At 43.7% G+C, this 17500-nt stretch overlaps 1 protein-coding gene across 1 annotated transcript; it reads right to left on the reverse strand.

The window, feature by feature from the left end:
- Positions 1–9982: 9982 nt before the first annotated feature.
- LOC115821847 (paraneoplastic antigen Ma1 homolog) lies at positions 9983–11116 on the reverse strand. The gene has a single exon (XM_030785634.1). The coding sequence runs from the start codon at positions 11114–11116 to the stop codon at positions 9983–9985; it is 1134 nt and encodes a 377-aa protein (XP_030641494.1).
- Positions 11117–17500: the final 6384 nt, after the last annotated feature.

Here is a 17500-nt window from a genome sequence, read left to right on the forward strand (position 1 = left end):
TTGAAACTTCTGGTTGACTTTGGAAAACTTTCGGGTTTAATTCAACACAATTAAACATTCTCTCTTCACACTCTCCCAATTACTTCTCGAAAACTCTCTCTCACATTAACCAGACACACCCATGTAAATTGCTGCAGTAAAACGATTGGTTAAAGCTGGCCTATCGTGTCTTGTTTCCTTATTTTGTCCTCCAATGAACTAGTTTTAACTGTAAAATGAACATCGTAATGAGCTCTTATAAAATGAAAACGCTTGCAGATTTTAACAGCACTTATTCACTGAAAACATTTACAGATTCTAGCATTAATCAAGACATTATGATGAACACACATGAAATGAAAACAGTTGCAAAAAAAACTCACACATTGCAATCACACTTGCATCTTGGCATTGTACACAACAGTATTCGAAAATAATAAACTTATGCCTCCCACAGGGGTGCTACACTCTCTCCCCCCACTAAAATCGGCATGTCCCCATGACGAAGGTAAACAGAAAGAATACATTACTGTAACACATCAAAGTCAACTTTTACCAAGAACATACTTTTACCTCAACCTATCCACTTAAACAGGGTACTAACATATCTTACTGTGAGGCTTGGGGTAAATCTAACTGATCCACTATCCCTCTGTAATGGTGTAGAGGAATGTGTAGTTACTTTTACTGAGGTAGGCTGCCCTGGCGAGTCATAAGTAAGCCTTTCAGGGGCCCTTCTCACTCTCTGTGGTCTTGTAATCTCCTCTGTCTGTTGTGTCATCTCCGCTGCTCTAGGAGGTGTTTCTTCGTGTCCTTCTGTCTCATGATCTTGGTTTGCATCATCTATTTCTCCCATCTCTGCCTCTTGTCTTGTATCGTCTGGCCTTTCTTGTTCCCGAGGGGAATGCGCAGGTAAGTTGTCACTGGAAGCATCAGGTAAGGCATCAAGGTCAAGGGTCGCCACAGGCCAACCTACATCAAAATCTAGGCCAAAGGCCTCAGCGCGTTCGCCTTTGTCACTACTTGGCATCGCCATCGGTCGTGAATAGTAATAGGTGTACATACCCATCTCATCATCCTCCGACTCAGAGTCTGACTTCCGGTCATCACCATCTAATGTGTGCTTCTCCACAGCCTCAGAGACTGTTGTTCTCTTGCCTTTAAGCCTCTTACTGGTTCTTTTTCTTTGCTCAGAAGCCTCTGGGGTTGTCGCTGGCCTCAGTCTTACCTCCTGTCCAAGTGGTAAAATCAGATTTCGATGGAGAACCTTTTTAGGGCCATCGCCATCCTCCGGCCTCAGCTTGAACACAGGCAGACCTGGCATCTGACTTTCAACAACATAAGGGGTCGAACTCCAGCGATCGGCAATCTTATGTTTTCCTTGAAGGCCAACATTCCGGATTAACACCTTGTCACCAGGAGCAAGTGGACAATATCGAACTCTCTGATCATACCGCTTTTTGTTCCCTTCGTTTCTCTTCCCAGCCATACTTTCTGCTAACTGGTATGCAGCCTGAAGATCTCGCTTCATGCTTGACTTTGGGGATGAGCTGTCCCCTGCAACTCCGAAGCATACATCAACCGGCAACCTAGCTTCACGGCCAAACATTAAGAAGTATGGACTATAACCAGTCGAATCGTTTCTCGTACAGTTATATGCGTGGACTAGGTAACTAATGTGCTGGCTCCATTTGCCCTTCTCAGCAGAGGTCAGTGTTCCAAGCATATCCAGCAATGTCCTATTGAACCGCTCAGGCTGGGGGTCGCCTTGAGGGTGATATGGGGTGGTTCTGGATTTCTTTATCCCAAGCATGCCCAGAAGTTCATGAATGAGACGACTTTCAAAGTCTTTTCCCTGATCGGAGTGCACTCTTTTAGGCAAGCCATAGTGAATGAAATACTTTTCCCACAGCACTTTGGCGACTGTGGATGACTTTTGGTCCTTAGTGGGAAACGCTTGGGCATACCGAGTGTAGTGATCTGTAACCACAAGTACATTGCATATATTCTTGGAGTCAGGCTCGATTGACAGGAAATCTATGCAGATAAGATCCATGGGTCCATCACTGGTAAGATGTGACAGTTCAGCAGCTCTTGTTGGAAGTGTCTTTCGTTGAATACACCTGGCGCAATTCTTGCAATACCTTTCAATCTCTGCTTTCATGCGAGGCCAGTAAAAGCTCTCTCGCACCAGCCCATAGGTTTTGTCAAACCCTAAGTGGCCAGAATGATCATGCAATGACTGAAGCACTGTCTCTCTGAACTTTTGTGGGAGCACCAGTTGCTGCACCAATGGCTTATTGGGCGGCCTAGAGACTCGGTAGAGGACTGAATCCTTTAACTTCAGCTTCTCCCACTCTTTAAGTAACAATGGTACATCCGGGTGCTTCCCTCTGTCAGCACTGTTTACATCGTTCTGAGCAACAGCTCTCAATACTTCCCCAATGCATGGGTCTGTGTGCTGCGCCTGAGCAATCTCAGCTGAACTCAGCTTGGGCAGCTGATGGGTGCTTACTGCAGACACATTGCAATATGCCCGGGGTATAGCCTGTTTAGACGCCCCTACCAGGTCAATGACTCTGTGTGGTGGTGAGTATTTGGGACTGCCCACATGGGATGCCTGACACATGGCTTTGACACTAGCAGAAGGAATGGTCTCCCATTCGTCAACACGAGTATTTGTCATCACATGAGGACGACGATTCTGGTCCTTCTTCTTCCGGTTCCGGTTTGTTCCTGTGCGACTCTGCAGCTGCCCTACGCGTGAACTGCCTAATTTAAATACCAACGCCTAATTTAAAACCAAATTAAATCTGGGATTAAGGTACGTGAAACTTTCACTATGGCAAATGCTCAGCCTGTTCAGTGTGTCGAGTGCAGGATGTTTAGCCATTCTTCCTCCGTCATTAATAATAGCTCTGTTTGTGCTAAATGTGCATTAGTTAGCTCCCTGACGGAGAAGACTGTAGCATTAGAGATGCGCATCCAGATGCTAGAGAGGCTTAGTGAGAGTGAGAATAGCCTAGTTCCTGTAAAAGAAAATCTGGATGGCTCAGGAAGAGTTAGCAGCTCTCCGACTCCGGCACTAGAGCCCTCACAGCGGGGCGAATGGGTGACGACTCGGCGGCATAAGTGCAAAGCCAAAGCTAACGCTAAGGCTAGCCCACGAGAGACACACCACTCCCCGCTTCACGTGTCAAACAGGTTTGCCCTCCTCAGTGAAACACCCCGCTGAGAAACCTGAAAGAGCTCTGGTTATAGGAGATTCCATTCTACGGCACGTGAAATTAGCTAGACCTTTAGGGGCACCAGCAGCCTTAGTTAGCTGTATACCGGGAGCCAGGGCGCCGGACATAGCAAGTAATCTTAAAGTGTTAAGTAAGCACAGGTTTTCTAAGGTAGTTTTTCATGTAGGAGCTAACGATATACGCCTTCGTCAATCAGAGGTTACTAAAAGTAATATCGTAGAGGTGTGTAAATTAGCGAAGGCGATGTCCGATGCAGTAATATGCTCTGGCCCCATCCCAATCCGGCGAGGCGATGTAGCTTACAGCAGGTTATGGTCGCTGAACTGCTGGATGTCCAGGTGGTGCTCTGACAACAATGTGGGCTTTATAGACAATTGGAATAGTTTTGAGGGCAAGGCTGGCCTCTTAGGGCGAGACGGTGTCCATCCCACTCGGGAAGGTGCTGCTCTCATTTCTTGTAACATAGCGCATAGTCTCAGAACAGTTAATCCGTGACAATCCAGAGCCAAGGCCAGGGAGCAGGCAAAAAGGCTAAACCGACCGTCTGCTAGCTGCACAGAGTCGTCACCCAGGTTAAACTATATTGAGACTGTGTCTGTTCCCCGACCTATACGAAAATGTAGAAATACTCGGAGAATTTGTTCTAGTAATCTAATTAACATAGATTTAAATCATACTGAATGTACCGCCAGCACCTTCGATCTAAAACTAGGACTGTTAAATATTAGATCTCTTACTCCTAAAGCGCTCATTGTCAATGAAATTATTACTGATCAGGAGTTTAATGTACTGTGTTTAACAGAAACGTGGATCAAACCAAATGAGTACGTCGCATTAAATGAAGCTAGTCCTCCCGGATACAGTTATATACACCAGCCTCGTGTAACTAGCAGAGGAGGAGGCGTTGCAGTTATTTATAATGATAGCCTAGGCATCATACAAAAACCTATACATAAATTCAATGCGTTTGAAGTTCTTTATACAAACATAACATATGTAGCCACAAAAAATACCCAGTCTATCACACTAATTATTATCTATAGACCGCCTGGGCCGTACTCTGAATTCCTCTGTGAATTTGCAGATTTTATCTCAAACCTTGTTATTTCTTTAGACAAAGCTCTAATTGTCGGAGACTTTAACATTCATTTTGATAACCCACAGGACCCTCTGAGAACAGCGTTCGTGTCCATTCTAGATTCAGTAGGGATTAATCAGACGGTCATAGGGCCCACTCATAATGGTGGCCACACCCTCGATCTTATACTAACACTCGGACTAAATGTAGGAAGTATAGTCACATTTCCACAATCTGAAGCTATCTCAGATCATTATCTTATCTCATTCAAAATATTTCTTAGTAATAATATATGCAGCTCGCCACGCTATCATAATAAACGTACGTTTACGCCAGCTACTACGCAGAACTTTATCAATAATCTCCCAGAGTTATCAACTTTGACTGGAACAATGTCACACCCCACAGAACTTGATCAGGCAACTGAATCTTTAGAGTTAACATTCCGCAACACCTTAGATAATGTGGCCCCACTTAAAAGGAAAATAATCAGAGAGAAAAAACTAGCTCCCTGGTATAATGAGCACACACGCGCCTTAAAACTTACCACTCGAAAATTAGAACGTAAATGGCGCCAAACTAAATTGGTCGTATTCCAGTTAGCATGGAAGGAGAGCCTCCTGAGCTATAGAAAAGCTCTTAGTGCCGCTAGATCAATGTATCTCTCCACCCTAATAGAAGACAACAAAAATAATCCTAGATTTTTATTTAATATCGTATCAAAACTAACTGGGAATAAAAGCACCTCGGAAACAGGCACACCATCAATGTTCAGTGGCGACGCATTTATGAATTTTTTCAATAGCAAAATTGAAAATATCAGGCAAACAATCCAGGCTATAAATTTTAAACCAGATAATTTGATCACTAACACTGTAGATAACAATATAACTATATCAGATCAGCGATTAGAATGTTTTACTCCCCTTCAGGCGACCGAATTGACCTCACTAATTTCTTCATCAAAATCACCAACTTGTGTACTAGATCCCTTACCTACACGTTTCCTTAAGCAGATACTGCCAGTAGTCATCGAACCGCTTTTAAAAATAATCAATTCCTCCCTTAGTACTGGCTATGTACCTAAATCTTTTAAACTAGCAGTTATCAAACCCCTAATTAAAAAACCTGACCTTGACCCCTGTTCATTGACCAACTACAGGCCAATATCTAACCTCCCCTTTATTTCCAAGATCCTAGAAAGGGCTGTAGCACAGCAGTTATGCTCATACTTACATAAGAATAACACCCATGAACTGTATCAGTCAGGATTTAGGCCTCATCACAGCACAGAGACAGCACTGGTTAAAGTTGCAAATGACCTCTTACTGGCCTCTGATCAGGGTTGTGTCTCCTTGCTTGTGCTACTTGACCTCAGTGCAGCCTTTGACACCATTGATCATACCATTCTCCTTGATAGACTAGAAAATGTTGTTGGAGTTAAGGGAACGGCCCTCTTATGGCTTAGGTCCTACTTAACTGATCGTTATCAGTTTGTTGATGTAAATGGTGAGTCCTCTGCACATACTGAGGTAAAGTTCGGAGTCCCGCAAGGTTCTGTTTTAGGCCCACTGCTTTTCTCTTTATATATGGTACCTCTAGGTAATGTTATTCGTAAACACGGTATTAGCTTCCACTGCTATGCTGATGACACACAGTTGTATGTCTCAGCGAAGCCAGACGAGAGACACCAACTTAACAAAACTGAGGAATGTCTAAAGGATATTAGGCACTGGATGCTTACGAATTTCCTCTCACTCAACACTGAAAAAACAGAAGTACTTGTACTAGGATCACATGCAGCTAGGAGTAAGCTTTCCGACCACATAGTTACTCTGGATGGCCTTTCTCTTTCATTAGGTGCAGCAGTAAAAGATCTTGGTGTAATTATTGACCCCAGTCTTTCATTTGAAGCTCATGTAGATAATATTACCAGGATAGCCTTCTTTCATCTTAGAAATATTAACAAGATAAGAAATGCATTGTCATTTCAAGATGCTGAAAAATTGGTTCATGCTCTCATTACCTCTAGATTAGACTACTGTAATGCCTTACTGTCTGGATGCTCTACTAGGTGTATAAATAAGCTACAGTTAGTTCAGAATGCAGCAGCCAGAGTTCTTACTAGAACCAAAAAATATGATCACATCACCCCTATCTTATCCACACTGCACTGGCTCCCAGTCAAATCTCGTATTGATTATAAAATCTTACTATTAACATATAGAGCATTAAATGGTCTTGCGCCACAGTACCTGCGCGAACTCCTGGTCTTTTATGATCCACCACGCCTACTTAGATCAAAAGGTGCAGGCTATTTGTTGGTACCTCGAGTTATGATGGCTACAGCAGGGGGCAGAGCCTTCTCTTACAGAGCCCCACAGTTATGGAATAGCCTCCCAATTAATGTTCGAGACTCAGACACAGTCTCTATGTTTAAGTCAAGGCTGAAAACTTATCTGTTTAGCCAAGCCTTTTGCTAATAGCTCTTTACTAGGCAAAGGAGCAGATCTGGAGGGTTCTCGGGCATAGATTGTTTGGTGAACTGGGATGTTTGGATGCTGTCGCCCCCCCACTTTAACATGTTCACTCAGGTTTGTTGACTGTGGAGTGGGTGGCCGCCTTGTGTCCCAGAGTGCCATCATGTCCATATTACCTTCTAGCTCTCCCTTTTAGCTATGCTGTACTAGTTAGTCTTGCTGGAGTCCCTGCCTGCACTCGGCACACGATGTATATTTACCTCAACCATTATGTGGAAATGAACATCTAACAATGTGCCTCTCTCTCTCTCTCTCTCTCTCTCCCTCTCTCTCTCTCTCTCCCTCTCTCTCCCTCTCTCTCTCTCTCTCTCTCTCTCTCTCTGTCAAGCCACACATGCTACTCCTGAGACACCAGTGATCCTGACTCCTCCCGCCCTGTGGACTGATCCATCCTGGTGTCATCATCTTCCATCCCCCGTCAGCCTCCTGTCTACATCACCATCCCCTTTGTTCATGCCCCAATTTATTTTCAGCTGTAACTGCCCACGTGGTCGGCACCTATTGCACACCTGTCTGACCAAGGAGGGGTCTCCTCTCTCTGTGGACCTCCTCAAGATTTCTCCCATTTTCCCATTTCCCTCTTGGGTTTTTGGGGAGTTTTTTCTTGCCCGCCATGAGGATTAAGTCAGGGGGTGCCGTCATATTTTGATTTGACTGTTGTGGCCTGTAAAGCCCCTTGAGACTGTAAACAGTGATATTGGGCTCTAAATAAACTTGAACTTGAACTTGAACTTGAACTTGAACTTGACGCGACAAGGCATCTGCATCGGTGTTCTGTTTACCCGGTCGATATTTCAAGCTGAAATCATACGTTGACAATGCAGCCAACCATCGATGTCCCACTGCATCTAATTTGGCTGTAGTGAGGATATAAGTTAACGGATTGTTATCCGTATGCACCTCAAACTTCGCTCCATAGAGGTAATCGTGCAGCTTGTCGGTAACCGCCCACTTTAAAGCCAAGAACTCAAGCTTGTGTGTGCGGTAATTCTTCTCGGATGGAGAAAGGCTCCTGCTGACAAAAGCGACAGGACGTAGACCATCCCCATGATCTTGGTAAAGCACACCTCCCAAACCTTCTCTGCTGGCATCAACATGCAGGGTGTAAGGTAACTGCGGATTGGCAGAGGCCAGGACAGGTGCTTCAGTGAGACGTTTCTTGAGCATCTCAAAGGCTGCTTCACACTTTGCGTCCCACCTAGAACCGAACAGCTCAGAGGGATGGATCAGCTGCTTTGACTCAGTATCCTCCTTGGGGTTTTGACTACCTTTACCTTCTTTGGACTTCTGACCATGCTTCCCTGCAGTGATACAGCCCTTCAACAGCTGGTTGAGTGGGTAACTGACTTTGGAATAGTCTTTCACAAAGCGTCTGTAATATCCACTGAAGCCCAGAAAAGAGCGAAGAGCGGATATGTTCTTTGGACGTGGCCAAGACTTCACAGCCTCCACCTTGGAGGGGTCCGTAGCGATACCATCTCTTGAAACAATGTGTCCCAAGTAGTTCACTGAAGTGCGACAGAACTGACATTTGTCCAAGGACAACTTAAGCCCTTCCTCTTTCAGCCTGTCCAACACTTTCATCAAACGTTGCTCATGTTCCTCGAGGGTCTTCCCGAAGACAATGATATCATCTAAATAAACAAGGACTTCCAAAAGATTCATATCTCCAAGTGTTCTCTCCATAGCGCGCTGGAATGTGGCCGGGGCACCAGAAATTCCCTGTGGCATTCTCTCAAATTGGTAAAAACCAGCTGGACAGATGAAGGCGGTCTTTTCTTTGTCAGCCTTGTCCAGAGGGATCTGATAGTAGCCGCTCCTCTGATCCAGCACGCTGAACCACTGGCTACCACTCAGGCAGGTAAGAGCATCCTCAATACGTGGCACTGTGTACTGGTCAGGAATTGTTCTTCTGTTCAATGTCCTATAATCCACGCACATACGTATTGTGCCATTTTTCTTGCGTACCACCACAATGGGTGAAGCATAAGGACTTCTCGACTCCGAGATAATACCAGCTTTGAGGAGTTCGTTAAGATGCTTCCTAACTTCTGCAACATCCCCAGGAGGCAGACGTCGGGAGCGCTCTCGAAAAGGCTTATCGTCGGTCACCCGAATGGTGTGTTCTGTGTTCTTTGCACATCCAACATCAAATTCGCCTCGGGAGAAAACTTCCTTTCTCTCCATCATCTTCTTGCACAATCGTTCCTTCCACTCCTGGGGTACTGGGGAATCACCAAAGTTGAACGCAGACGGGGTCAGCTTGGCCAAGTCTGTGTGTTTTCCCTTCACTGGGTCCTCATCCACAACATCTACTGGAAACAGGTGTGCAATGGGCATCCCACGTTTCAGAGTTACTTCATGAGTGGACAGATTCCTTACGATAATCTTGATGCGACGGTTACGAACATCAGCAGCCTTTTTGAGGGTGGGTAACACCAGAAGCTCATCAGGAATTGGACCACCTCCAGAATGATCAACTAGGACTGTCTCCGTTGACAGATGACCAGGGAACTTAGGAATGCCGGTAACGGTTGCAGCTTCCCCTGGGGGTAAAGTCATAGGCTTAGCTTTAGTGAGCCATACTGTGCCTCTTTCCATCTCAGCAGCCTCATTTGAGAGTTTTTGAAATCTCTGGTAGGCTTGTTTAATCTCAGGATGCACAGTCATGGTACTTAGGAAATTCTCACCTCCTTTGAGTTTGCAGGAATTGAACAGTCGTCTCACCACAGAGGTATTGGTACCCACTATGATGGAAGCCTCCCCTTTGATGGTTGGGTCAGGACACACAAGCACAAGTGTCTCAACTGTCTTGGCTACTCCAACTACATCGCTACTAAACTCAAGCTTCAAGCACAGGTAACCATCATAGGGATACTCTTTGACACTGAGTCCCCATATTTCCAAACAGTCAATTGGAGTCAATGGCATGTGTTTCAGATACTTGTCATAAAATGAGCGGTAAAGAAGGGTAACTTGAGACCCGCTGTCAAGTAAAGCTTTTGCATATATGTCTTCAATTCGCACTGAGACAACAGAGCTAGGCCCAATTAGGCCCACTGGAAGTACAGCTTTCTCTCCTTTCAGCGGTTCACACTTTGTGGAACGTGTCAACCTTGGGGCGCCAGCCCGTTCCTCTACTGGGCCCCTGCGGAGTTTCCCGACGGCCGCTTCAGCTTCAGGAGGCGTTTGTTCACCTTTCTGAGGTTCTCTGGATTCTGGCATTCCCGCTGAAAATGACCATCTTCACCACATCTGTAACAGAAGATGTCAGCTCGGTTCAGCTTTTCTGGTAGTCCCTCTTGTGCTTTCGCAAAGGGATTTCCCTCTGGCCTCTTCTTACTCCTGTGGGGTGGGGTCTGTGCAACTAATGAAAGTGAAGAGACAGAGAGCAGGCGAGTGACCTCAGTCTTAAGCCCTTGCACTTCTTTGGCAAGACTCTCTAAAGCAGGATCTTTTCCGGTACAAGCAGATACAGGACTGGACTCAAGCCGTGGTGACGCAGCTGAGACGGTTGCACATTCGACTGGCACAAGCATGGTGGATGCAGCGACATGGGTAGCACCAGGCCTCTCCAGTATCATATTCTCCTCCTCTCTCACGTCACGGAGCAGTTCAGTGAAGGTAGGGGCAGATCGGAGTTTGTAGGTCATTCTAATACGGAGGGCAACAAGGTCATGAGGCAAAGCACCTCTTGCAACCTGCTCAATGCGGGCTCTATCCATGTCCCCCAGATTGATGCCACCTTTCCGGAACACACAGTGAAGCAGTTTGTCAATTCTAAGCAGATATGCTGAAAGCTTCTCACCTTCAAGCTGGAACGTGTTACGAAACTTAAACAGGAGATCTGTGGCGCTCTCTGTAGTTCCAAAGGCTGTCTCGAGGGCTGTTAAGTAATCACTGGCCGTAGCATTGGGGTTACTGACTCTCAGGCATCTGACGATATCGGCAGCTGGCCCTTTAAGACTCTCTGCTATTCTCTGTTTCTTTAATGAATCTGCACACTTCCACTCACCAAGCATGTGAGTTGTCTGTTCAGCCCACGCATCATATTCTTCCTCTCCATGGGGAGTTGGCTTCACGCCAGAGAACATACGAAGTTTGCGGTAGACTGGACTTTCGACTGCTGCAGCCTGACACTTATCAACCAAAGAGGATATAGCATTCACCAGCTGAGTGTTTAGGTCTGGACCTGCAGGGGAGGACGTTGCAGAGTTAAACAAACCCTCCATGTCAGCAGTTGTCTTTCCTTCATTGGCCAGGAATGTCATCAGTTTAGCCTGAAAATCTTCCTTCTCTGTGGGGAGTTGTAATGGTGAAGCTTCAACAGCAATACTGACCAACCAGGGAGCCACCTCACCTCTTACACCTACCTGCTCGGGTACTTTGATTGTACTGATATCATTGGAAATCTCAACAAGAATTAACTGGCTTTTCCCAAAGGATGCTAAACAACGGCCTCTCACTTTGGATCGACCAAAGACTTCTGCATTATCTAGGACCTGATAAAGAATCTCATCAGTAACATCAACAAGCGCATTACTAAGTACAATGGCATTTTTAGGGTTAACACCCTTGTCCTCACACCAACTTAATATCTGCTCTTTCTCCATATTGTAATAAAGTTTTCACAGAAACAATCAATATACACCCTCAACAACAAATCTGATGCACACAAGACAAGTTCACTTTTGACACAGTATTACCATTAGATTACAAGCATAATAACATGTTCATCTTAGAAAAAACAGCATACAAACCAAATCCCGGACGAGCCCCCACGTGTAGCCCTCCCACTAAGCTGATTTTGTTGAACTATGTTACATATGTGTTGTGGCCTACCACCACTATACACACGCAAGGGAGGAGCTTAGATGGGATCCACCGGCAGGATATATGTCGAGGGGTTAGTCTTGCCAAGGGTGTCAAAGAGGCCTGGGCTAGCCTATGGAAATGGCTATAATTAATGCCGAATGGATAACCTCCCTTGCTGATTTGTTATTAAAAATACGAGCCCCCACTTTGAGTTTCACCCTCAAAGATACAAACGATAAATACTGTGTCCTACAATGAACATTTATTTGCCCGCTCACGCATCAGTAGTCAACAGAAGTTACACACATGCACACACATATATTCACACAATAAACAACCAACAAGGTGACATGAAAATAAAATAAAATTCCCGGGTTTTGACATACAAAGACAGTCTGGGGTACCCCTTAGTTGGAGCGCATGTCGAAATGGTGGACCAAGGCACGTATTTTGTACTCACTGAACCTTTTGACTGTTCACAAAAGAAGTACGGTAGGACCTCCACGGCTGAAGAGTGAAGTTGACTGCGCTGTCTTTGCTGCTCCGTCCGCGCCGAAATCTCAATGGCAGTCGTCCTTGACAAAGTCCGGGAAAACTCAGTGTCCACTGTAGTAATCCACAAAATGGCGAGCACTCGAACTCTTCTAATTTCGCCAGCACCTAGCAAAAAACACCTCCAAAACTGTCTCGGAAACAAATATACACTGGGGAAAAACAAAACTACAAACGTACTTTGCCTTTTGAAACTTCTGGTTGACTTTGGAAAACTTTCGGGTTTAATTCAACACAATTAAACATTCTCTCTACGTTCATTGTCCTCTCGCTGCTTTCTCTCTTGCATTCTCTCTTCACACTCTCCCAATTACTTCTCGAAAACTCTCTCTCACATTAACCAGACACACCCATGTAAATTGCTGCAGTCAAACGATTGGTTAAAGCTGGCCTATCGTGTCTTGTTTCCTTATTTTGTCCTCCAATGAACTAGTTTTAACTGTAAAATGAACATCGTAATGAGCTCTTATAAAATGAAAACGCTTGCAGATTTTAACAGCACTTATTCACTGAAAACATTTACAGATTCTAGCATTAATCAAGACATTATGATGAACACACATGAAATGAAAACAGTTGCAAAAAAAAACTCACACATTGCAATCACACTTGCATCTTGGCATTGTACACAACAGTATTCGAAAATAATAAACTTATGCCTCCCACAGGGGTGCTACAAGTACATTAATAGTTAATATAATTAAATTAATTGTTGACATTAAGAAGTATATCCAATATTACCATTATACAATTATAATAATTATTATTAATCACACACACACACACACACACACAGCATGGAGCGGTTGGGGGTTCTTCTTCTTCTTCTTCTTCTTATTATTATTATTAGTCGCACACTCACAGCTGTGAGCGTTTGGGGGTTATTATTAATATAATTATTAATCACACACACAGCGGGGAGCGTCTGGGCGTTATTATTATTAATCACACACACACACACATCTGGGGGTCAGGTGCTTTGCTCTGGGGCACCTCAGCCGTGCATATTGTGGGAAAGTGCTGTTTTCCTGTTGGGGCTCGAACCGACAACCTTTCAGCACCTTTCAGTATCTCACCTCTCTAACCTTTAGACCACAGCTGCCCCATGTATAAAGAGAGACAGATCTTTAATCTATGAGTAAAAAGTGACAGGTCTTGAATTCATGAGTAAAGCGAGACAGGTCTTTAATTCATGAGTAAAGAATGATAGACCTTTAATTCATGAGTAAAGAGTGACAGGTCTTTAATTCATGAGTAAAGAGTGACAGGTCTTGAATTCATGAGTAAAGGGAGACAGGTCTTTAATTCATGAGTAAAGAGTGACAGGTCTTTAATTCATGAGTAAAGGGAGACAGGTCTTTCATTCATGAGTAAAGAGTGACAGGTCTTTAATTCATGAGTAAAGGGAGACAGGTCTTTCATTCATGAGTAAAGAGTGACAGGTCTTTAATTCATGAGTAAAGGGAGACAGGTCTTTAATTCATGAGTAAAGAGTGACAGGTCTTTAATTCATGAGTAAAGAATGATAGATATTTAATTAATGAGTAAAGAGTGACAGGTCTTTAATTCATGAGTAAAGAATGATAGATCTTTAATTCATAAGTAAAGGGAGACAGGTCTTTGATTCATGAGTAAAGAGTGACAGGTCTTCGATTCGTGAGTAAAGAGGGACAGGTCCTTAATTCATGAGTAAAGAGGGACAGGTCTTTAATTCACGAGTAAAGAATGATAGATCTTTAATTCATGGGTAAAGGGAGACAGGGCTTTAATTCATGAGTAAAGAGTGACAGGTCTTTAATTCGTGAGTAAAGAGTGACAGGTCTTTGATTCGTGAGTAAAGGGGGAAAGAGGTGCTCTCAGAGCGGACCGCTGTAAGGATCCACACGCCCCACAGAATGCTTCCAGCACTTTCTCTGACCGCCTTTCTTCTGACATAAAGTCTTCCTCCCTAAACCGAGAAGACAAACATCATCAACCCTCTGAGACAGGGACACAGACAGTCAGACAGGGACACAGACAGTGAGACAGGGACACAGACAATGAGACAGGCCAACAGACAGTCAGACAGGGACACAGACAGTCAGACAGAGAGAAACAGGGAGAAAGAGAGAGACAGTGAGACAGAGAGAAACAGGGAGAAAGAGAGAGACAGTGAGACAGAGAGAAACAGGGAGAAAGAGAGACAGGGATGGAGAGAAACAGGGAGACAGAGAGAGACAGTGAGACAGAGAGAAACAGGGAGAAAGAGAGAGACAGTGAGACAGAGAGAAACAAGGAGACAGAGAGAGACAGTGAGACAGAGAGAAATGGGGAGAAAGAGAGAGACAGTGAGACAGAGAGAAACAGGGAGACAGAGAGAGACAGTGAGACAGAGAGAAATGGGGAGAAAGAGAGAGACAGGGATGGAGAGAAACAGGGAGAAAGAGAGAGACAGTGAGACAGAGAGAAACAGGGAGAAAGAGAGAGACAGTGAGACAGAGAGAATCAGGGAGACAGAGAGAGGCAGGGAGACAGAGAGATAATCTCTGATAGGTAAACTCTGATGAACTCACTCCATTTATGCAGCGGTTTCATTTTAGTGTTGCATAAACACTTCACATGTGGGACTCTGTTTTTCACTGGAGATACACACACACACACACACACACACACACATGGCACTGTGTATGATATCAACATTTTACTGCAATTTGACACCATGTCAATTTTTTGGACATATTTTGCCATGAAAGACATCTTACAACAACATTAACAACAATTACAATAATAAGAACAACAAGTATTATTATTGATAATCATCATCATCATCATCATCATCATCCTCATCCTCATCATCATATGCTCCCTGAGACATAATTCACCTCTGCAGTCACATTGCCTCTCAGCTTGCCTGTGGGTCATGGCTTGACCTTTAACCTCAGGAGCCTTTGTTGCTTCTGTTTGAGTAAAGGGATCTGACACACACACACACACACACACACACACACACACACACACACACACAAACACACACACAAACACACACAAACACACACACATACACATAAACACAACGTTAGACTCATACTGTAGAGGGTACTGTAGGATATAGACCATACGGTATGTGAAACACACTCTAGTTTGACCTCAGTGAGTGAAAATCAGTGAGTGAAAATCAGTGAGTGAAAATCAGTGAGTGGTGAAGTGAGTGAGTGGGTTTGTGAAACACACTCTAGTTTGACCTCAGTGAGTGAAAATCAGTGAGTGAAAATGAGTGAGTGGTGAAGTGAGTGAAAATGAGTGAGTGAAAATCAGCGAGTGAAAATCAGTGAGTGAAAATCAGTGAGTGGTGAAGCGATTGAAAATCAGTGATCGAAAATCAGTGAGTGGTGAAGTGAGTGAAAATCAGTGAGTGAGTATCAGTGAGTGGTGAAGTGAGTGGTGAAGTGAGTGAAAATCAGTGAGTGGTGAAGTGAGTGAAAATCAGTGAGTGGTGAAGTGAGTGAAAATCAGTGAGTGGTGAAGTGAGTGAAAATCAGTGAGTGAAAATCAGTGAGTGAAAATCAGTGTGTGGTGAAGTGAGTGGTGAAGTGAGTGAAAATCAGTGAGTGAAAATCAGTGAGTGAAAATCAGTGAGTGAATATCAGTGAGTGGTGAAGTGAGTGAAAATCAGTGAGTGAAAATCAGTGAGTGAATATCAGTGAGTGGTGAAGTGAGTGAAAATCAGTGAGTGAAAATCAGTGAGTGGTGAAGTGAGTGACTGGGTGAGTAGAGCGGTTCTCTTACGGTCCAATCGTCTGACCACATCAGCAGAGACTGTGGCTTCAGGCAAACCTAAGAGCACAAGAGAGAAGGGAGAGAAATGATGTGTTTATCACTGCTTTACCAGGGGTGTGTGTGTGTGTGTGTGTGTGTGTAACAGAGAGAGACACAGAGAGAGAGATGGTTCTACTGTAGATTTGCAGGAAGAAGATGAAGAACAATGAATTATCCAGCTCGCTAAAAAATGACAGGTCGCAGGTGTGACAGATTACAGAAAAAATCAAATGACAGACATGAAGTCTTTTCAAAGATAAGAGACACTACAAAAATGACGCATTAGAGGAAATGAAACCAGCAGCACAAACGACATATTAGTCACATCTCTGCCCAGATAAACACAGTTCACCTCAACACCATTTACCCTCATTATAAAACACTCCAAATAAACACAGTCAACCTCAACACCATTTACCCTCATTATAAAACACTCCATATAAACACAGTTCACCTCAACACCATTTACCGTCATGATAAAACACTCCAAATAAACACAGTTCACCTCAACACCATTTACCCTCATTATAAAACACTCCATATAAACACAGTTCACCTCAACACCATTTACATTCATTATAAAACACTCCAAATAAACACAGTTCACCTCAACACCATTTACCCTCATTATAAAACACTCCAAATAAACACAGTTCACCTCAACCCCATTTACCCTCATTATAAAACTCTCCAAATAAACACACTTCACCTCAACACCATTTACCCTCATTATAAAACACTCCAAATAAACACAGTCCACCTCAACACCATTTACCCTCATTATAAAACACTCCATATAAACACAGTTCACCTCAACACCATTTACTCTCATTATAAAACACTCCATATAAACACAGTTTACCTCAACACCATTTACCCTCATTATAAAACACTCCAAATAAACACAGTTCACCTCAACACCATTTACCATCATTATAAAACTCTCCAAATAAACACAGTTCACCTCAACACCATTTACTCTCATTATAAAACACTCCATATAAACACAGTTCACCTCAACACCATTTACCCTCATTATAAAACACTCCAAATAAACACAGTTCACCTCAACACCATTTACTCTCATTATAAAACACTCCATATAAACACAGTTCACCTCAACACCATTTACCGTCATTATAAAACACTCCAAATAAACACAGTTCACCTCAACACCATTTACCCTTATTATAAAACACTCCAAATAAACACAGTTCACCTCAACACCATTTACCGTCATTATAAAACACTCCAAATAAACACAGTTCACCTCAACACCATTTACCCTCATTATAAAACTCTCCAAATAAACATAGTTCACCTCAACACCATTTACCCTCATTATAAAACACTCCAAATAAACACAGTTCACCTCAACACCATTTACCCTCATTATAAAACACTCCAAATAAACACAGTTCACCTCAACACCATTTACCCTCATTATAAAACACTCCAAATAAACACAGTTCACCTCAACACCATTTACCCTC

Source organism: Chanos chanos, chromosome 9 (assembly GCF_902362185.1).
Source record: "Chanos chanos chromosome 9, fChaCha1.1, whole genome shotgun sequence".
NCBI classification, from domain to species: domain Eukaryota; kingdom Metazoa; phylum Chordata; class Actinopteri; order Gonorynchiformes; family Chanidae; genus Chanos; species Chanos chanos.

Coding starts and splice junctions, on each gene's coding strand:
- LOC115821847 (XM_030785634.1), bottom strand. CDS start 11,116: ATGACATTCCTGGCCAATGAAGGAAAGACAACTGCTGACATGGAGGGT.